General features: G+C 29.3%; 1 protein-coding gene across 2 annotated transcripts; it reads right to left on the bottom strand.

Moving 5' to 3' along the window:
* Positions 1-62: 62 nt before the first annotated feature.
* On the bottom strand, positions 63-18881 carry LOC113791843 (uncharacterized). 2 transcript variants are annotated; one of them, XM_075824480.1, is made up of 6 exons: positions 18074-18881; positions 5319-6760; positions 4764-5235; positions 2346-2986; positions 1555-1680; positions 63-1460 (listed from the first exon to the last, which is right to left on the bottom strand). In XM_075824480.1, exons 2-6 carry the CDS (start codon positions 5988-5990, stop codon positions 681-683), a joined length of 2691 nt encoding a protein of 896 aa, XP_075680595.1. In that variant the 5' UTR covers positions 5991-6760; positions 18074-18881; the 3' UTR covers positions 63-680. The 2 variants fall into 2 exon arrangements, with proteins under 2 accessions (XP_075680595.1, XP_075680596.1); XM_075824481.1 differs by lacking the exon at positions 18074-18881 and adding an exon at positions 6895-7033.
* Positions 18882-22738: the final 3857 nt, after the last annotated feature.

Raw genomic sequence — 22738 nt, 5'->3', positions numbered from 1 at the left:
TAGTATTAGACAAATATTTAATTGATTAATTGTGTGCTTAAGTGTGTGTGTGTTTACGTATACTTATACAGCATTTATCGATTACAGACAATACTTTATCATTTATTTTGGGACAAATTAATTTCCAACATTCATTCATTTTCCACCCTTAAAACATTATCGAATGGTTTTTTTTGAATGAGAATTTTTTCTATATAAAAAAAAGCTGTAGAAAGAAGAAGAAGAAGAATAAAAAAAGCTCTGATAATTGTGAAGATCGTGGATCAATATAATAAGGTGAGGTGTATGTTATCATTTGATGTGTGATGGAAAAATGAATTGTGTTAATGAATGTATAAATGTGAGATCATCTCGTGTGTAGAAAAAGAACCCAAAAAAAAATGAATGAATGAATGTTTTCTCTATTTATTCGTTGATGATAAAGGCAAAATAAACAGTTTTTCGACTGATTTCACTGAAAATTGTTCAAATCGATCAAATTGCTTAGATTTTTTTTTGGTGTTATAATGAAATTCTTTTCTTTTCTTCTTCGTTTTTTTTGAAACAAAACAACATCATATGTTGAGATCAAATTTGATTTTTTTTAAATTTCATTTAAGTGGATTATTCCTCTGTGTGTGTTTATCATATATTCACTTTGATTGATTATTGGCAATTATGATTTTTTTTTGTTTCGAAAATCAGGTACATAATTTAACAGAATTTGCAGAATCAGCCATTGCAGCAGCAACAGCAGCAGCAGCTGCAGCTGCAGCCGCTGCTGCTTGTTGATGATGATGATGTTGTTGTTGTTGTTGATTATGATGTGATGATGATGATGATGATCCGGATAAATGATGTAGATGATTATTATGATTATGATTATGATTATGATTATTATTTGATGATGAATAACCGGATGATGAAGATGATGAACCACCAGATGAAGAATTTAAATGATGATGATTTAAATGATTCAAATGATGATGATGATATGGTCCTAATTTATTACTATTGCCACCACCATTACTATTCAATGATGATGTTGATGAATTATTGCTACTGCTATTAGCATTACCATTTCCATGATGATGTTGATGTTGTTGTTGTTGTCCGGGTTGATGATGTTGACCACTGCCATGATGTTGATGTGAATTATGATGTTGTTGTTGTTGATGATGATGATGATTATTATTGCTATTATTATTATTATGATTCATTAGATGAAATACACCGGTTGAATTATTATGATGATGTGATTGTAAACCACCGGTTGAACAACCATTCTGTATACCAGTTGTTCCAATACAATTTGTTCCATTATTAACAACAGCAGATGCTAATGATCCAAGTGTACCACCAATTGCACCGGTAACTGATAATCCTAATGAACTTAATGCTGCTGAACTAGCTGAATTTTGTTTTGGTTTACGTTTTCTAGTTTGTATTCCTTCTTTTCTCATTGCTAATGGTCGATTTACCTTTTGAATCAAAATGAAATTTAAAAAAAAAAAACATTAAAATAAGTTCATAAAATCATCAACAACAACAGCAAAAAATATATATTAAACTTACATTATGTAATTTATAATAAAGACCACATGCATTACAAACTGGTTCACCTTCATTATTACGTCTCCATAATGTTGTTGTTGTTGTACCACAATTAGAGCAACAAAGTCCTAAACGTCTTGATGCAGCCTAATATTTTCGTACATCATTGAAATAGATTTGAAAAAAAATTGATTAATATTTTCATTTTAATATTCAATGACAGAAAAACTTTCAATCAATCAATCGAATTGACAGTTTTTAGTAGTTTCATATAACTCTTTTTTTTACTTATTCGGTAATGTTTGTCATTATCTTAATTGCTTTTTTTTCGCTCCTTGCATCAACATACATATTGCAAAGAATTTTTTGAATGTCTCAATTCAGTCACATTTCATTTATTAATCATCATGAGTATAAAAAAAACAAATTCATCATCATCATCAATGATGAATAAATTAATTTTTTTTCCCATGAATAATTCTTAATCATTTGGAATTAACATTCAAATGAAAACTGACGATTCTTGCCTGTCTGCCTGCTTAATCTTACTTTTATTTTTTTGGGGAAAAATACGAATATTTTCATTGAAATTTTTCCCTAAGGGCGATTAAAGGATTCCTAATTACTTTTTTAATATTAAACGACAATCATAATCGATCTTTTCTAGTGAATAGATTTTAATGATGTTTGAACTACTTTTTGGTTGTTGTTTTTTGTTTTTTATTCACTTAGCATCAGAAAAAATAAGACATTAATGATTTACTTTAAAAAAAGTATTAAATATCAAAAAAAAGGAGAAAAAAATAGCTTACCAAACGACGTTGTGGCTTGATCAATGGCCGTCTGGCGCCATTCATTTTATGATAAAGTCCACATGCATTACATAGATAATGACCGGTACCATCACGGCGCCATAATGGCGTTGATATTGCTCCACAATTTACACATTCACGTCCTTCACTAAAATGAGCTGCATATGCTGCTTGTCCAGCTGCTGCTGCAGCAGCAGCCGCTGCTAAACCACCGGGCATATTACAACCACCACCATTTCCATGTATGCCCATACCATTATCACCAACAACAGTTCCAATTAATCCTTGATTACCGGTAGATCCGGACATACTAAGATCGGTCATATTAATTGATCCTTGATGATGATGATGATGATTATGATTTTGAGATGGATGATGTCCTTGATGATGATGTTGTTGCTGTTGTTGTTGATGATGATGAAGATGATGATGTGGTTGTTGTGTATTATGACTATTTAATTGTCCGGATGCAGCTGCTGCTGCTGCTGCCGCAGCATGATCAGCTACGGAAACGGTAGCTGAACCTGTTGTTGGTGAATTAGCTGCGGAAGCTGCAGCGGCAGCAGCAGCAGCAGCCGCGGCTGCTGCTGCTGGTGAACCAAAAAAGAAATCCAATCCATTCGTATGATTGTTATGATTATCTATAAATTTCCAATGTGAAAAAATAAGACGAGACAAAAAAAAATCATTATTTAGAAAGAAAAAATGTGAGACTAATTTGTCTTCGCGACTGTCTGTCTTTTTTTTGTTGTTTTGTTTTGTTCTTGTTTTTGACTGTCGATCATTCGAACACACACATACATACATAAAAGTAAGAAAGAATTGACAAACAAGATCAAGATTGATTAGCAAATAATTGATTGTGATAACAAAATCAAATGATCAAATGACAGATTTGAAAGTGATTGAATGACTGACTGACTGACTGAGTGACTGACTGAGTGATTCACTTACTAACTTGAATGAATGAATGGAAAATTCTGATATAATCTTTAAAAAAAATATATTTCTTTGGTTCAGCTAAATAATCCTTTTACATTTCTGATAAGTGGAAAGCAGAAAAACAAAACAAGAAGCGCTATTATTTCCAATTACGGTCATTACAATCAATTAATTAATTTGAAATGCAACAGGAAAAAAACGGAAAATTCTTGGGAAAAAATCCTGATGATAATCCTATCAAAATGTATTGAATGTTTATTTTTGATTTAATCTTAATTATAATTTAATTAATTAGAAACAAAACAAACAAACAAAATCCCAAATGAAGAAAAATGCCTAGAATAATCGACCAAACAATTGTCCAAAGTTTCATTGTCGTAATGAATTTTGTGTTTGTTTGTCAAATTGCTTATCATCATCATCATAATAATTAATATTTCAATCGAGGTTTTCTCCTTTTCCATTTTTTTCTTTAACATTTCAATGATTTATGATGATGATTATTATGACCATCATCATTATGTTATTGTTTTTTTAGTCAAGTCAAACTAAATAACTAACTAAAACAAAACGAAGCGAAATACAGAGAGATAATTGTTTTCGGATCTTTTAATTGTTTTTCTGTCATTTTTTAATAGATTTTTTGTTTGTTCGTTCGTTTGTTTGTCAAACAACCCAAACGAATGAATGGTCTCATCTCATTCTGAATGATGGATTCAAAAATCATTAACATAAAGAAAATATTCATTATAGAGAAAAGAAGAATGGAGAACAAAAAGACAATAACCATTCTCACAATGTGTATGAATTTCAATTCACTAGAAACCCACCATTTTCTCCATACATAACATTATTATTCATTTCTACAGAATCATTATGTTTGGTTCAAACAGAACAAACAGAGAAGTGAAGCTCAATTAATTTTCATTGTATTACCATCATTAATAAATGAATGAATGATTAAAACGAAAAGAAAGATGAACTAACCTCTCTCTCGCCTTCTCTGAATTTTCATTTGTTTCATTCAGTTTAATATTATAGGTCTAGATTCGTTTTTCATCATTTGGTTGTTCTATCTATATCTTTCTGCCAAACATGATGATGGTTTTTTCTAAATTTATTTTATTTTTTTTTGCTTGTTTGTTTGTCGGACAAAACCCCTTTCGTTTGATTGGATGGTTTGCAGCCAGCAATAAAGAAAAATCATTAAGAAAATTGATTCATGTTTATTACCATCATCATCATGATAATGATGATGATGATGATGGTTGATTGTTGAATAATGGAAAAAGAAAAAAATCCTTCCCATAGTCAGTCTTAGTCAAAATATAATTAACTCTTTCATTCAGTCAATTTTTAAATTGAGCCAAGCCTTTTTTTTATTGTTTGTTAAATAATGATAATTGCAATGTAAGTGTGTCGGTGTTTTTTTTTGTATCAGTAAACAAAAAAAAAAAAAAAAAAATAAAGACTTACCCGATCTACGGAATGCTGCCGCTTGACTAGCTGCTAAACCGGCCGGAAATCCAGCCGCTGTTGTTGTTGTATGATGATCAGTTAAACGTCCTGCTAATGATGATGGTACTGAATGTTCTAGCCTACCGGCCCATGCACATGCAGCAGCAGCTGCTGCTGCAGCTTCATATGATGCGGCAGCATATGCCGGATGTAAACCATTCATTGTTGCTGAACGAAATGTTGATGCATAAGAATTAGCAGCTGCAGCTGCTGCTAATGCAGCACTTGATGCTGTTGTAGGAGGATCATTTGCTATTGTTGATGAAGAGGATGATGATGATAATGTTCCATTACCATTACCACCACCATTTGAAGATGTAGATCCTGATTGTAAATTTGATCTTTGTTGTTGAGAATTTGTTGTTTGGCCACCAGTAGGACTTGGCGATGAAGCAGTTATCGAACAAGATGATGATGATGATGATACATTCTATTAGTTTATGTTATTGAACAGAATAATGATGAAAATGATAATCAATACAATTTCAACAAAAACAAAAACAAAAAACAAACCTGAAAAGGAAATCTTGTTGAACCAAATGGTGATATATTATTGCTTGAATTATTATTTGCATTATTAAAATGTTGAGAATTTTGAAATGATGATGTTGCTGCTGTTGTTGTTGTTGCTGTTGTTGATGATGATGATGATGATGATTGACTTCCATTTACATTACCATTCATTAATGGTAAAGAATTTGTTGTTGTTGGTGTTGTTGTTGGTTTACGATCTTCTTCACTATCAACAATTGTTGTTGCACCATCACTATTATTATTATTATTATTATTTCCATTATCATTATTACTTTGATTAGATATTGTTGATGTTGTTGTAACCGATGACCATGATGATGATGCTGAATTTGGTGCACTTTGTTGTTGTTGTTGTTGTTGATCGGTTGTATCATTATTATTATTATTATTATTATGTTCAGGTGATGATGAAATTGAACCATATTGTGTACGTGCCGCATACATTGATGATAACGGATGATTATGATATGCAGCAGCGGCAGCCGCTGCTGCTGTTAAATCAACTTGATGTACTGCGGCAGCTGCAACTGCTGCATGATGATGATGATGTGCTGCCATTGTTGTTGCATGATGATGTGTATGATGATTATGATGATGATTTTGACCACCACCACTGGCCGTATAATGGCCAGATATTAAATTCTGAAACATTGATCCTGTTATAGAAGTTTGATCCAATCCAGTTTCCAATGATAATGATGATTGACTTTTTGCTGCTATTCGTAAATGATTATTAAGAATAAAATTTTTATCACCTTCGTTTTTATCGATAAATGTTGAATATAAATTATTATTATTTATGGCCTGTTGTTGTTGTCTTAGTCGATCTTTTGAATTATCTTGATCGTTATTATTATTATTATTGGTATCTAAATCGTCTTTATCAATCAATTCTTTTTTCGGTTCAACAAGAATAATTGATGATCCACTGGAAATTTGTTGATAATTTAAATTATGATTATTATTTAGTTGTCGATTATTATCATCATTGTTGTTGTTGGTAAATGCTAAATCATTTGTATTATAATGTTGTTGCTGTTCATCAGTTTGATTATTATCATCATTATTATCTTGATGATTATAATTTAAATTTGTATAAATCTGCGGACGTTGATGATTATGATGATAAAGATGATTAAATGGATGTTGTTGCTGAATACGTTGATATGATAATGGTAACAGATTGTCTAGAATTTTATTATTATTCTGTTGATTTGTATCTAATTCTGTTGCTGTTGTTGTTGTTGTTGTATTGATTGATGATGCTGTTTCATATTGTTGTTGTTGTTGTGAATTAAATTGATGATGTGCTTGTAATTTATTATTATTATTATAATTTGATAAATGTGTATAAGAATCCTGATCCTGATTATTTTGATGATCAATCGATGTTGTTTGATTTGATGATCCGTTATCAATTTCTGTTTTTGAAGAAAGAATTTTTTCAATTAAAATTAGTAATTTCCTAATGATATTTATCAATTTACAAATATAAGATGGCTAATTGCATGCTGTTAGAACAAAATCATTGGTTATGGATAATCATCATCATTACCAAAAATCAATGCCAATGATGATAATGTTGGTGGTGGTAGTGGACGTGTTGGTGGTATCATTATTATTATTATTGTTCAAAAAGTAATTGTTTTTTTTAAATCAATTAATAACGGTTAAAAATTATAAATCAAATTTGGTAGGTGGAATTCAAAAAAAACGTAAATTATTTTTACCGAAATAATTGGAAAACCCGAACAAAAATAAAGATTATCAAATAAGATTTTAATCTTTAATTTCAAACACCAACTACACACACACACACACACTTGTCATAAATAGAAAGGGAAATTTTCTTATTCAAACGAAACAGAATTTACACTTAATTGATGATAATAATAATAATAATAAAAATTATCGATATCAGTATTTGCAAACAAGATAAGATGATGACTGACTGAGTTGAAATGATGATGATGATGAAGATGAAGATCATAAAACAAAATTCATTCATTCATTCAGAAATAGATTAAACCTCAAAACATGAAAGATAATTTCAGAGTAACCACAATGATGATGGTTGTGGTGGTCAAAATATGATGATAAGATTTTAAATAAAGTTTTTGATGATAATATCAAATTTTGGAGACGAATGAATGAATGAATGAATGAATGAAGGAATATCAGTAATCAATTGAACATCAACCATAGATATGATATGATAGAATTATCAAATGTTTGCCTTGTATTCACTTAGGTTTGGCTTTGGAAATTATTTGGGAAACAAACATTGGAGAAAACTATTATGATGATGATGATAAACCGGACCTAGCCACGACCACCAACATAACCAGTGTTGACCAAGGTGTGTGTGTGTTCTTGTTGTAGTTAAATCATCCCTGCCTTTGTATATTTTCAACCAAGCAAGCAAACAAGTAAGAAAATTCTTTTTTCTTCGAAATGTTTCTTTTTTTCAGAAAAAAAGTTTAAAAATATAACCAAAAGACGACGGAAAAGATTTTTGCTAGTTTGAATCCCGCCCATCCAAAAAGTTGGTTGAAAAAAAATAACTAATACTCCTCCCAGTTTTTTGTTTTGCCTCCTTATTTTTTCTTGTTTGTTTGTTTGTTTGATGATGACGATTATTTAAAAGGTCAAACTAGTTTATAAATTCTAAGAGAATTTTGGACAACAATGACCTAAAATAAAATGTTATGTAACCAAAGAACCGATCGACCGACAAACAAACAAACAAACACAGGAATATTGGACCCAAATATTGTGTGTTTTTGTTTGTTGGCAATAAAACAAACGATGACTTCTCCCTTGTTGGCTGTTGGCGGTAATGAAGTTTGTTTTGGTTTTGTTTCAAAAAAAAAAAACAAATCAACGGGCTAAAAACGCCTTGAATTTTCGAGATTGATTTTTTTTTTTTGATTTTTCATCATCAGTTTTACATTTCGGTAATATTCAACCAATCAATCAATTTTATTGACGAAAATCATTTCTATTTTTTCATTTTTTTCCCATTTGTTTTCCCAGTTCTATCATTTTTTCTCCATTTTCTACAACATTATTCATTCAAGTGTGAATATCAATTTCATTCATTCGAAACAGAAAACAAAACAAAAAAAAACGTAATAATAAATGTCAACCATACGGTTGCCGGTAATAATTATTACGACGTCGACGACAACGATGATGATGATGATGATTAGTGAATTGGTGCTATTTAAAAAACAAAAAAAACAGCCAAAAAAAGCAGAAAATTAAGCAAAAGAAAAATATACAATGAAATTCTATGAGTGAAGCAACCAACTTTTCATATGTCATTGTTTTCGTTGTTGTTGTTCGTTTGTTTGTGTGTGTAGGTGTGTTTAAGTTCCAGGATTGCGTGTGTGTGTGTTTCAATTCTATTTGAATTCTGTACACACACACACACGCAACTAGGAACTTTGGTTCTTATCACCACCCAAAATACCCGGACAATAATATTGTTGTTGATGATGATGATGATGATTTTCAATTAAACTAAAATGAATCGTGATCATAATTATGATCAACAATTAGAAAAACCTTTAATCTTTATTTCAATGGAAAAAACCTCAAAATTTTTTCCTTGAAATCAAAAGTTACCTGAAAGAAAAACAAAAATATATTACCTGTCAATATCGATTACTATCATCATTATCACTGGAGTTAGTTTGGGGAGAAAGGGAATTTTCAACAGTAGTAGTTTTTTTCAGTCAAATTTTTCAAGTTGCCCGAATATAAATCATCAAGATGTGTGATGAAAAGCATTTGACAACAATTGACGCGACAATTTGAAAATTTATTTCATAAAACAACCAAACAAAAAATGAATAACCTAAATAGATGGCTACCAAAGATTAGAACAACCAACCACCACTATCGATTTGAACCATTATCAGGATAATAATGATAATAATTATATTGATAATCAGGATAATATCATCGTCATTTTAGTGTAAGGTAATTCAATTAATTGTTTTTTTTTAAGAAATATATATTTACAAACAGCAAATCAAACTCACTATAGGACTCATCAATAAATCTTTAAACAATGACCAAATTATCATCAAATCAATGATGATAATGATAGTCATCAACAAAAACAAAAAACAAAAAAAAAAACACAGAAGCAGATAAAAAAAACAGAAGTTTTAAAATTTTTTTCAAAAAAAGAAAAAGAAACGTGTGTTGATTGCTCTCATTACCTCATGCTGGCTGCTATTTTGTTTTTGTTTTTGTTTGTTTTTTATATTCTGTGAGTATTCGGTGAAATAGTAAAAAAATGTCAAGTTCTGCAAAAAAACTAAAAGTCAATAGTGTAATGAATGAATGAATGGGAAAAAAAATATTGTCAAATGAAAAAAATAGATAGATAATGTGTGTGTGAGGTGAGGTGAGGTGGGGGTGAAAACCCAGAGAGAGAGAGAGAGAGGGAGAGATTTTTTTCACATTAGCCATTCAATGACTTTGATGATGTCGACTAATAACGAATGATAATGATGATGATGATGATAATGATAATGAGAGGTATCATCATCATCATGGTAGAATGATTTTCTTTTATTTTTCTGTGATCTAACTTATGGATGTTTTTTTTTGGTCTGTGAGTAGGTAGTTAGGTAGGTAGATTGTTTTTTCATTTTATATTTTTCCGCAAAAAACGAAACAACCAACCAGACAAATTTTGTCAAAAAAATATTGTCCAGAGAAAGAAACAGGAATATTTTTTTGGCAAAGTGAACGACAAAGTCGACGATGTTGATGATGACAACGATGAAGACGACGGCGACGAATGGCCATTGCCAAAATAGCCGACGATGACGATTGCGATAAAAAAACGAAAGAAAGAAGACAAATGTAGATTTAATTTACTGCCGCTTTTTTTTTCTTCACAAATATTTTTCTGTATGTACGTAATCTGCATATATCTACTGTAAAAAATATACAGAAGTAATTTGAATTTGTGATGGATGAAATGAAATTAAATCCAAAAAGCGAAAAAAAAGATGGTAAAAAAAAACATTTTCAGTTTCTTCGACAACAAGAAAAGAATGAAGAAAGAGGCCATAGATGCAGCTGGCTACCTGGCTTTATTTTTTGGTTGGCTGAAAAATAATGACAAATGATGTACAATAGATTCATTCATTCATTCATTCATTCAAAAAACTATAAACATTAATTAATGATCATCATTAATTTTTCAAAATGCAAAAAAAAACTGTTGTTGTTTCTGTTTTTCCGTGAAAAATAATAATTAACATCAGCAGCGGAAAAAAAGTAAAAAAAACTGAAAATTTTTGGCGCCATATTTTATTTCCAAAAAAAAAAAAATAATTTTCTCTCTCTTTTTCACTTGTTTATCTTCAAACGAACGAAATTGTCAACCAAAACTAACGAAAAATGATGATAACTTTAAAATTCAAAAAAAATTATTATCATCATCATTATCACTGGCCTAATTTCTTCGTTTTCTCAATGTAAATATCTAATCGTATCTTGATCATCATCATCATCATCATTTGATCAAAAGTGAGAGTTCATTTCAATGAAGAAATTCTGTACAAAAAATTTTTTTTCTTCAATTTTGATGTTAAATCTGATATGTGAATATACACCGGGGCAATGGCAAATAGGTATAAATTGTCAAATGTTTCTTCTTCTTCTGTGTGTGTGTGTGTCTAATGTTGTTTCATTTTTTGGTTTTTTGGTCATTTTAGTTTGAGTGTTTTTTCAATGAAAGAGAGAGAGAGAGATAGAGAATCCAGAAATGTTTATGACTATCAGATGATGATGATGATGATAATGGCATAAATGAATGATGTTTTTTTTACCTATCTTTTTATCATTTTAAAATGACATCATCATCATCATCATCATAGATAACAACAACGAAAAAAATTGGCCTTTTCAACAACAACAATTCAATCAAAAAACTTTAGATTTTTTACGATTCTTTTTCGATTGACCTCTTCCATCAATATAATATATATTCAGGATGAAAAAAAAGGTAGACCTATTTTGGCCTATTTTCGTTCATTAATTGTTTTAAATTTTGTTTTTGACCTTTCTCGACATATGGAAAATCTATTGGCTCAATAAATGACATAAGGTATCATCATCAATTCTATATCGAACACATTGAAATCAGGTGAAATTTGAAACTTTTGCTTGAAGAAGCCTTTTTCTGTTGTTGTTCCAAAAATTCAAGTAAATGACCACACAATTACCCATACACACATGGTTCGCGTGCGACATTTTTTTTTCGAGAAAAAATTTCGATGATAATCAATAAATGAATGAATCATCATCATCTACATTCGGGTGATAGATTTGAAAATGTTATTTTTTGTTTTGTCCAGTTTTTTTCACTTTGGCATTTTGACTGGCTTCAACTGAAAAAAAAACAAACGATGATGATGATCGACAGACGTCGTCTGTCTCGACAATAACCAAATTGACGACTGACGACAACTTAAAGACAATTTTATGGTTAGAAAAAAAAATTCTTTTTTTTTTGGGTCTACCCAAATAGAGATAATATGACTAACTAACGAAAAAAAATGAATGAATGAATGAAAAGAGCGAAAATGGAGCAATTACTTAGCCAGGGACCTAGCCGATGATAACCAAAATGATGATGAAGAAGAAGAAGACACGGCAGACTGTCACCAACATTAAGTTTTTCGAAGACCAAAGAAACCAACTAACAACAACAACACTCATCCACAAAAGATATTTGGACCCAAGAAAGAGATAAAAAAACAACAACAACAACAACGACCAAGAAATTCACTCATTATTTTTTGTTATTTTTTTTTGCCTAATTGACATATGACAATGACCTTTTCTCTCTTGTCTAAATGACGTTATTTTTTTTTGTTTGTTACGGATCTTGATTCGTTTCGATACCGATATTTGACAAAAAAAAATAGATAGATAGATACATGGTTGGTTAGCAAAAATGTAATGTCCAAAAATTCGCATAACAAACAACAAACTGAAAAATGTCAAAAAAATTGAAATGAAAATTAAGTGGACAATTTTCTCACGAGATAACCACTGCCACCACCAATAATAAGAACATAAAGGTCACTATAATCATTTGAAAAATGTTGCAAAAGTATTAACAAGGACAAGAGTGATTATTCCTGATTGATAATAGACAATACTTTGTTGGCTGGTTTGAGTTTTTGGTTGAGAAAATCAATCAATCCCTAAATTGATTAAATGTCATCAATGTATTTTTGCAAAAGAAACAAACAGTGAAAAAATGAACAACTAACTAAATGAGATTCAGATAATTAATTAACATTATAAATCAAATCACTTAATTAATTGGATTGGAATGAAAGAAACCAAATGAACAGATCGCAAGCAAGCAAACAAACATTCAATTTTGATTGAAGATTCTAGATAATTAAAACAAAAAATTTACACGATTTTAGTTCATTAAAAAAGTCCATTGACAACCCTTTTTTTTCTTCCTAAATGTTTTAAATTTCAATAAAAAAAACAAAACAGATGATGTTTGATGTTTCCCTCAAACACACACACACACTCGTATCTTTTACATGAAAACTGTTTTCACCTGCATTTCTGTTTCTGTATGATGATGTTTATACACAGAAAAATCTTGAGATTTTTTCTTTTTGATAAAAATCGATCATTATTTTAATGATGATAATGATTGAAATCAATCAAGTTCATTATCATTTTTATATGTTTTCTTTTTTTCTTTTTTCTTCTTTTTACGCATTTAAAATCCGATTCTCTTTGATTTCGATTTTATTTGTTTTTTATTTGTTCCTTTCCTGAATGCTATTTGGCCGCAAGTTTGTCTGTTTTTGTTTTTTTATTGAAAAAAAATCTCGACAAGTTGGGGCTTGTGAAGCCATTTTCCTTATGTTTTCACTATATGTTTGACCAAAAGCGAAATTCGTAAAAAAAACTAATGACAACGACGACAACAACATTTTGATGATACTTAAGGCTAGTAGACAGGATGGCGTCTGATGAGACTTATTGATTGGGCTTATGATGGCGTCGTTGTTTGTTTGATCGTCATCGTTCGTTTGTCGTTTGTTTGATCATCATCATCATCATCATCAGTTGATTTCAATGGGACATACACATAACAAACAAAATTTTCAAATTCAATCATTTTGATTTTGATTTTGATTTTTTTGGATTTTCTCTTCTTCTTCTATACAGATCTTTTACCTTTTCCTTTACCTGTGTGCCTGAAACCAAAAATATTGAATTTTTTTTCTCGATGTTTGATGGCATCAAATCATCATTCGTTCGCTGTTTTTGATGTTGACCGCTTCAGAGAAAAATTGTTAGTTTTTTTTTCTATTTGGAAAAGAAATCTCGGTCACTTTTTTCCTGAAATGACATTGATGATGATGATGGAAACTTTTAATTTTATTTTTTTGGTGACAAAAATGGTTGCGAACGAAAAATTTCTATTGAAATGAAAATTTAATGAAATTTGAAAATCTAAAATGGTTTCTTCAGTATAAGGATCTAAAATAATCCAAACATTTTTCTCTATTTCCGAATCAAAAATATTTTTGTTTGTTTTTATGTTTTTCTTTCCAAAAATCATTAATATTCATTATTCATTTTCGAAAAAAAGTAATATCGTTGTTGTCCAATTTTATTATCATTATCATTAAATAGATATCCATCACATCCAAAACAACAACAAAAAATTGATAAAAAACAGGTAAAGAAAAAATTTACAAATGGCTCCAGAAATTGCCATTCAATCATTTTAAATTATCATCATTTCATCCGAATCAACTTACCGAAGAAGAAGAAGAAGCAGAAGAAAAATCAAAATTTCTAATAATTTTCACCAAAAACAAACAAACATCAATTTTCTTCACTTAAATATAATTATATCAATGATGAAGATTTGTGTAGGTAAAATCAAAATCCAAAAGAAATCTTACTTTTTTTTTCCTTTCCGATTAAACACTTTAATCACACACACACACGCAAACAACGAAAACAAATACAAAAATTATCTCGTGCGTCTCACAAGACTTGTCGTTAAAGACAGAAATTTTGATCTAATCAAAACTTTTAGGAAAAAAAACTCTACTACCAATTATCGATTGTCACAAGTTTATTTCTCGATGACAAAATGATGCTTAAGATGTTGATGATCATCAATGTGTATACACAGAGAACAAATGCGTTCTTTTTTCTTAAATGAAGAAGATTATGGGGACATGTCGATTATCTATCGATTTTTCTTTTCGTTGGTGGTTTGTTTAAAAATTTCATATCGATTTCAATCTGATTTTTAATAAAACGATCAACAGATTTTCTGTTTTGTTTTTTGGTCGTTGTTGATTGAAGAATCGATAAAATCTTTTTTGGAAGAAAAAAAACCTGATCACATCAGTAAAACACACACACACACACACACACACGAACGCTAATCTAACATCGATATTCATTTTCGTATAAACGTATCTATCTTGTACGTAATTTTAGGTTGTTTTGGTTTCGATTCGATCAACAACAAAATCTTGTTGCGAACATTTTTTTTGTTTTGTTTTTGAAATTCATTCATTGTCGTCATAGTTTCTATCTAGGAAAAAAAATCAAATCTGATCACATCAAATGATGTTTGTTTTTTCCTATTTCTCCACCTTTTTTTTCTATCAAATCTCTATGAAGGAGATTTTTTTTGTGGAAAAAAAAGAAAAATTTACATAAACAAACAATGAAACAAGCAAAGCAAAAAAAACATGAAAATATTCATGTCAAAAGTTCAGTCAACAAAAATTGAATTTAAACTAAATCTTTAGCATCAATTTTTTTTTGCTGTGGTTAAGATTTTATTTCCCCTTCGGTGTATGTATCGGTTGCTAATCAACCATTCTGTTTCTACATTCATTTCTCTTCCTATACCTTTTTTGATCACCTGAATCTGATCTAATCTAATCTGATCAGATTTGATTTTGTGGTTAACAATCGATACTATCGATTGTTTGTCGTGTGGCACACAATTCAATTCAGAAAATCTTAATTTCAATCAACAAAAAACAAAAAAAAACAAATTTTTTTTCTTCGGTTTTTTCAAACCATATAATTCCGCCCATGATCCAAAATTATATATTTTAACCGCCTACAAACACCATCATCATGAAATGGTGAAATTCAATTTTCAATTTTAATTACAAAAACCATACTTTCAAGCGAGAGAGAAAAAAAATAAAATTGGCTATAAATAAATATTTACAAAACTGGTCAAAATTCTTATTTTTTTTTCAACCACGACCACAACCATCATTTTTTCATTTATTTATATTTATCTTTCGTTAATCAATTCAGTTTTTTTCTTGGAAAATAAAATTACTCAATCATTTTCAATTTCCTCCCTTTTTCAATTTATTTTTCATCACCCTGTATTTTTGGTAGAGTTTCTTCATTTTCAACCTACATTTTGTGCGTGTGTGTGGTTTTGGGTTGATCATCAAACAATAAATAAATATGGTTATCAACACCTAGTTGGACAAAGGGGGGAGAGAAAAAAAGAATATCTGGAACCTTATAGTTTATTTTTTTAATCAAGAAAACAAACAAAACACACACGCACACACTACCATCAACACCAATATATTTGTATTTGGTAACCAAAAATGAGATATTTTTGGCGCAATGTTAAATTCTATACACCAAAAAAGAAAAATATAGGCACCCATAATGTTAACAATAACCCAAAAGTTAGGTGTGTGTGTGTGATGTGTGTAGGTGGATTTATCATTAATGAAATATTGAAAAATAATAAACCGAAAAACAAATAACAAACACATAGAATCGGAATATATCCCACACACATTATATTTATCCTTGAAAGATATGAATATCTTTTTTTTTCTTTCTTTCTTTGGTTTGGTTCCGTTTCAAATCATTAGCCCCAATAATAATAATAATAATAATGAATGAAAATACGTCATTCATGATTGCACAGAGAGAAAAGTGTGGATTGCACACGCCAATTTTTTCGGTGAGTAAACGCCAACGATGGGGTTTGTTCACATGTTATGGATAGTAAACTTCAAATACACACCATTTGTGAGTTTTAATAGCCAATCATGGCGTGCATTTCTTGGAGCGCGCACGCATTCGTTGGCGTTTACGTCCACCTTTTGGTGTTCACAATGGGGTTTAAACGCAATCATTGGCGTTTGCATTCATGGAGATCATGATTCTTAATCATGTCAAGTTTGTTAAATCTAAAATATTTTTAATTAAATGGTCCATCAATTCACCGAGATTGAACATCTTGTGAGAACTTCAAATTCAAAGAAACAAATCTAACTTGAACATGAATCATGCAAATGCTCAATTGGTCCATATTAATCATAAATGAAACTTGTTGAAAATTTGTTCGAAGAAAGAAAAAGCACCAAATCATTGTCATGAATAGTGAGAATGTTAAGTTCAACAAAACATCATTTAAATGCTTATTGGGTTTATATTAGAAATCTCTTCATGTTAGCTTACCAATTTGGATTTATTGAATTATGAATTTTACATGCCTATACACCTTCTTGACATTGAAAGACTATTCACAAATCAGCATTGATTGTTATTGCAATAAATGGTGACTTCCATGAGAAAAAGAATTTTTAAAAAGAATCCTAAAAAAATAATCATATTTTTTTCACTTATTAATCCGTCTGAATACATAACAAAGAAATGTTTGTATTTAAAAAATTATTTTTTCATTACTAATACAAAGGAAAAAGGATTTTTCTTTTCAATGACCTTATTAAAAACTGTAACAAATATCTTTATTAGTTTTTGTAGGTTATAAATAGCTATCATTGAACGCCATTAGGGTATCGGATAAAAAATAATAATTGAATTTAATTTTAATTGAATTAAAAAAATGTTTATTCGAATTTAGGCTTCAGTTGTTTCTCGGACTTTTACTAAAATTGGAACCATGCATAGAATTACACTACATCTTTGGCGATATCCTAAAGCAATTGGAAACAGAATTAAGCCAATTGTTAAAAATGGATAGGACAATGGTTCGGTTTAAGTATCATATCATATGAAGTTAAGAATTATGCAAATTTCGATAAGATTTTTTTCGTGCAAACGCCAAGCAATTTTTTGGACAATGCACGCCATGGCGTGCATACGTCAAGCCCTGGGGTGCATACTTCAAGCCCTGGCGTGCATTGTCCAAACAAATTGCTTGGCGTTTGCACGCCGCACGCCAGGCGTGCATACATCAAAACAGGCGTTATTGCGGCATCGGGTGAGTACACGCCAATCACTTTTTTCTCTGTGTGTATCAAATTTGACAAATTGATTCAATTCATATCGATCATAAATCATAATGACATTTGATAGATATGATATATATCGAACATATTTAGGACGATAAAAAGAAACCTATTTCTTTCGTTCACTCACTCTTTTTTTTGTTGAGAAAAATTGAATGTTTATTTTTTCTTTTGAAAAACATAACAAGAAAACAAAGGCTAGTAAAACAGGTAGCCAATGTTCACTTAATAAATGAATGATAAAGGAACAAACGAATCGATTGATCATTATCGATAATCGATTATATAGACAAAATAAAATTCAAAAGAATTGATAAATAATTGATCAATCGTATGATAGTTTCAATAATGATTATTTAAGAAAAAAAACTTTTCAATTGTTCATACCTTTATTGTTATTATTATCGTTATTTTCTACTTGATTTTGTTCTTGTGATCCAGTTGATGATGACGACGACGACGACGATGATGATGATGATGATGATGAAGATGATGAACTACTATTGCTACTACTGCTACTGCTACTACTATATCCACCAGTTGAATTTAAATGATGTGTATGATGTATTTTTGATTGATTATTATTCTGATTATTATTATTATTATTACCACCAATCGATGATTGTTGTTGTTGTTGTTGATGATGATTCAATTGTTGTTGTTGATGCTGTTGTTGTTGTTGTTGCTGGTGCTGTTGATGCTGATGATGATGAATATTTTGGCTTTCTTTATCAATTGATTGAAAATAAGATGGAAATAATGATGAAGAATAAAGTGTTGATTTTGTATTCAATTGCTGTTGTTGTTGTTGGTGGTGGTGGTGGTGTTGATGATGAAGATATTCAAGATGTTGTTGATCAGATATTGTACGACTATGATGATTATTGATAAAGTGCTGTTTTTTTCTTTGTTGTTGCTGCTGTTGCTGTTGATAGATAGAATATTGTTGTTGCTGTTGATTAACATATTGCTGATGATTTCCAATTGAATTTTGATCGTGCAAATGATATGCTAAAGTGTTATTATTGTTGCTGTTGTTGTTGTGATTTTCATTATTATCATTGCTATTATTGATGGCTGTGCTAACGGTGTTTGATAATGATGATAATGCATTGGTGTTGTTGGTGTTGGTGCTATTGGAAGATATTGGACATTTGAGCGAATCATTTAATTTAATTTCAGCTGCCAGTGTGATTAATTAGGTAGGAATTTAATCCTTTCAAAATAAGAAAAAAAAAGAAAAGATAGAATATATTTCGATGACAAAAAAATATCGATGATTCTTATTGTCAATCAATCAATTGAAGCTTATTGTGTTTGAAGGTAATATATTTTTGGAGAGAATTATGTTTAAAGTATTTTGTTATTTTTGTATTTGACAACAAAAAAAAAAACAAAATCATTCAATCATTCAATTTTGTTTTCTGTCTCTTAGCAGATCATCGATACGATTCAATCAACGGTTTGATTTCGAATGGCAATCATTTTTTAGACAAGACAAAATTGAGAATTGTTGAAAACATAAAAATAGATTGATTCGATGAATCGAATGGGCGAGATAAACAAGATGATCACATGAAAATGAATAACCGAAAAACAAAAACAAAATTCATATCAATTAATTAAATAAAAGCACAATTTGGTCAAAGACACACATAACACATACACACACACATTCACTTTATAATCGATATAGATGGTTAATGATTTTACCTTTTTTTACAAAATATTCATTGAATGAAATGAAATGATAATATATTTGTAAATGAATTTGTGTTTGTGTGTAATGTATAAGGTTATATATAGTTAAATTGAAATAAAACTACACAAAACTATTATTAATAATAATAATGAGAAACTTTAATTGAAAATTATCGTTTAGGTTATTATTTCACATTATTAATTTTCGTTCGGTAAATAAAGGAGCATCAACCCACATTTATATATACACCAAAAAAAAACACTTAACACTTAACACACACAATGATATTATTATTAAACAGAATAAACAATGATTTTGTCGTTTTTCATGATTGGTTTTGTATTCATTTAAAATTGGCTATATATAACGACGACGTTCTAATGACGTTTTTTTTCACTTTAGAAGATATTTTTATTATTTATAAATTTTTTATATTTAAAAAAATGATAATTATTAATAGTAGTTGATTAGCACACACACACATTTATAGATACATATTTTCGATAAGAATAAGATATATCAATGAACGTCAAACTTTATTCATTTTCTGTTGTTTCATTTTTATTTTTTTTATAATCAATTTTTATAAAAATAAAAATTTATCTTTTTTTTATAATTAAAATATCAATATAAAAACAACTTAATCAACTTATTTCAAGTTCAAGTCAAATTTATCAAAACACAAACAAACAAAAAATGGGAGAAAAAAGATCTACCAAATCGATAGATTCAATCATTATTAAATGAAAAAAAAAGATGATGGACACTTGAATTTCACATTTTCAGACAAGATAAAAATGAAAACTTTATCGATTATGTATGTGTTCAATTGTGTTAAACTATTTTTTTGTTGGATTCTATGTGTGTGTAGTTTGGTTTTAAAACGCAAACGCACGAATCATATGTTAAAAGATGAATGAATGAAGAATAATTTATGTTTGTTTGTGTTTCTGTATTCAAAAGAAAAAGACACAAGGTATACACCATTGATGATCATCTAATGACTATGTTGAATATATAATTGAATGACAGGTCTTTCTCTCCTTCTTCTTTTTCCATAGATCCATGGTTATATGGTGACTTTGTTCACTTCATCATTGGCCTCTCTCATTTCAAGTTTTTTCTTTCTTCTTCTTCTTCTTTCTGATTCAACAATATAAGTACGGTAAGAGTTTTCATTTCTCTTCATCAATTAGATTTCCAACAAACAAACAGAAAATTCTCATTTTAAATGATGTTAACATTAACACATGAGTGCTCGCGTGGGGTATATTTCTACCCCAGATTATACAAAAAAATTTTCTAAGTTCGAAATCGCTTAATGTTAAATCAATGGTGGGGTGAAAAAATACCCCACGCGAGCACTGGCGTTAGGATTTGATGCGCGAGCACTGATGTGTTAAATGAAGATGACGATGACGTAATATGCATTCAAAGCAAACCAAACAGAAGCAAAAAAAAAATGATCAACAAAATGGTAGCAGTTCATAATGATGATGACGCCAAACTTTTTTTTTTTGATTCTTCAGTTTTTACTTGCACAAACACAGGTACCATTACTCAATGTATAAATAACCTGGCTAATTTCTATTTGTGAATTTTCCAGAAGAAAAAAAAACAATAATAACCCATGACCAAACTACATACATATTACGCCTATTTCCATCCATACAGCCAATGAACAAAATCATTTTGAAAATTTGGAACAAAACAGAATTTTTGTGTTGCAAAATTGGAAAATTTTTTTCTTTCTTTAAAAATGCAAAACAAATGCAAATCATCACCAAAATTATCATTTCATTTCAGTGATTTTTTTGTTTTTCTGAATACTTATTTTTTTTCATTTAAAAAAACAAAAATTGATATCAATCGTAAACATCTAAATATATTTAGTGAACGAGATTGAGTTGAATAAATTTCATCAACTTCATTCATATGATTTTTTCTTTGAATTTCAATGAGAAAACAGTGAAAAAATCTATGTAGGTGTAGCCCAATTTGACTTGAAAAAAAACAAAAACAAAAAAACTGAAAAACAAACAAACAAACAAAATCATCATCATTTTTCCGTCAATTTCGACTATTTTAACAAACTTTAATTATAAAATTGAAATTATTTTAGGTGTTTTGTTTTTCTTCTCTTGATTAAAAATTAGAAAATCAATTAATGACGTATGAATTTTTAATTGGAATTTTGTTTTTTGTTTTCGTGTTGTGAATTATTTCACAAAAAATTTGAAATGAAAACAAACAAACAAACTACCAAATCTCTCGCTGAATCATGATTGGTCATCATTTTGTATTGGCCACACCATTTGGGTGTGTTTTATTTCTTCTTCTTCACCTCATTCGAAAAACATTCGAACATTGTCTTTTCATTTATTCGAATCAATTTCGACCATGCGTGTTTTATAAATGTTAAAATAGATGCCAACACACCTTTCATTCATTCATTAATTGGAGTCATACACTTATGTGGTGAACGTTTTTAAACAAAACAAAACAAAAAAAAAAAAACGATCCAAATCATAATCATAATCATCATCATCTAACTATTTCTACCCTTATAACAATAATAATAATAATAAAATGAAATAAAATACATTGGAATTGTAATGATGATGATGAACTTTTAGAAAAAAATAGTTTGGAAAGATAGATAGATAATTGAAATTGCCATTTTCGAATGTGTTTGTTGTTGTTTTTCACTTTTTTTTTCACTTGTGAATATTACACAGGATACCCCCACATTCTGCTTTCCTTCACAACCTTACTATACGATAATTTTTGGATGATTTATAATCATGTCTCGTTGAATGGTTGGTTAGTCGAATGAATGGCTGATCATCATTACCATAGTTACCATAATCTCTTTCATCATCATCATCATCATCATAATCATTAATAGTAATTTGAGGGTTTGGCTTGTATCTCATATTACAACATTTTTTTTTTAGTTAGATAATAAAAGCTGATGATGGAAAAAAGCAAATTATGAAAATATGGAAAATAAAAGGGGAAAGGAAGGATGAATGAAAAAAATACAATAACAAACCAGAAACCAAAAATATTTATTCATTCATACGTGATTATTATTACTAAAACAGCAAATTTTTTTTTATATAAAGGAATATTCATTATTCATTTACATTTTGGCAATTAAAAATTTTGTTATGGGGACGCCATCAGCGTGGATTCTTCAAGAAATTTCTGAAACAATTTTTTTTCTGAAATTGAATTTGAATCGATTAAAATCAATGATAATCATTGGATTTTTTTTCTGTGATTAGTTATGATTTATGTATTTTTTTTTTTTTACTGAAAGTTTGCTTTGATGATTTTTTTTTGCT

This window comes from Dermatophagoides pteronyssinus, unplaced genomic scaffold (genome assembly GCF_027571235.1).
Source record: "Dermatophagoides pteronyssinus isolate colony J.1.1.1.1 unplaced genomic scaffold, Derpt_VIB-CSIC_2022.12 sq0002, whole genome shotgun sequence".
NCBI lineage: Eukaryota > Metazoa > Arthropoda > Arachnida > Sarcoptiformes > Pyroglyphidae > Dermatophagoides > Dermatophagoides pteronyssinus.
The sequence above is the reverse complement of the archived record's forward strand: the minus strand, read 5'-3'. Positions and strand labels throughout refer to the sequence as shown.

What these genes read in the sequence shown, in the direction of transcription:
- LOC113791843 (XM_075824481.1), bottom strand. Translation starts at nt 6,955, where the DNA reads ATGATACCACCAACACGTCCACTACCACCACCAACATTATCATCATTG. An exon ending in GGCAGCATTCCGTAGATCGG is followed by an intron (nt 2,987 to 4,763) that starts GTAAGTCTTTAT and finishes GGAAATTTATAG; the next exon opens with ATAATCATAACAATCATACG. An exon ending in TCAAGCCACAACGTCGTTTG is followed by an intron (nt 1,681 to 2,345) that starts GTAAGCTATTTT and finishes CGAAAATATTAG; the next exon opens with GCTGCATCAAGACGTTTAGG.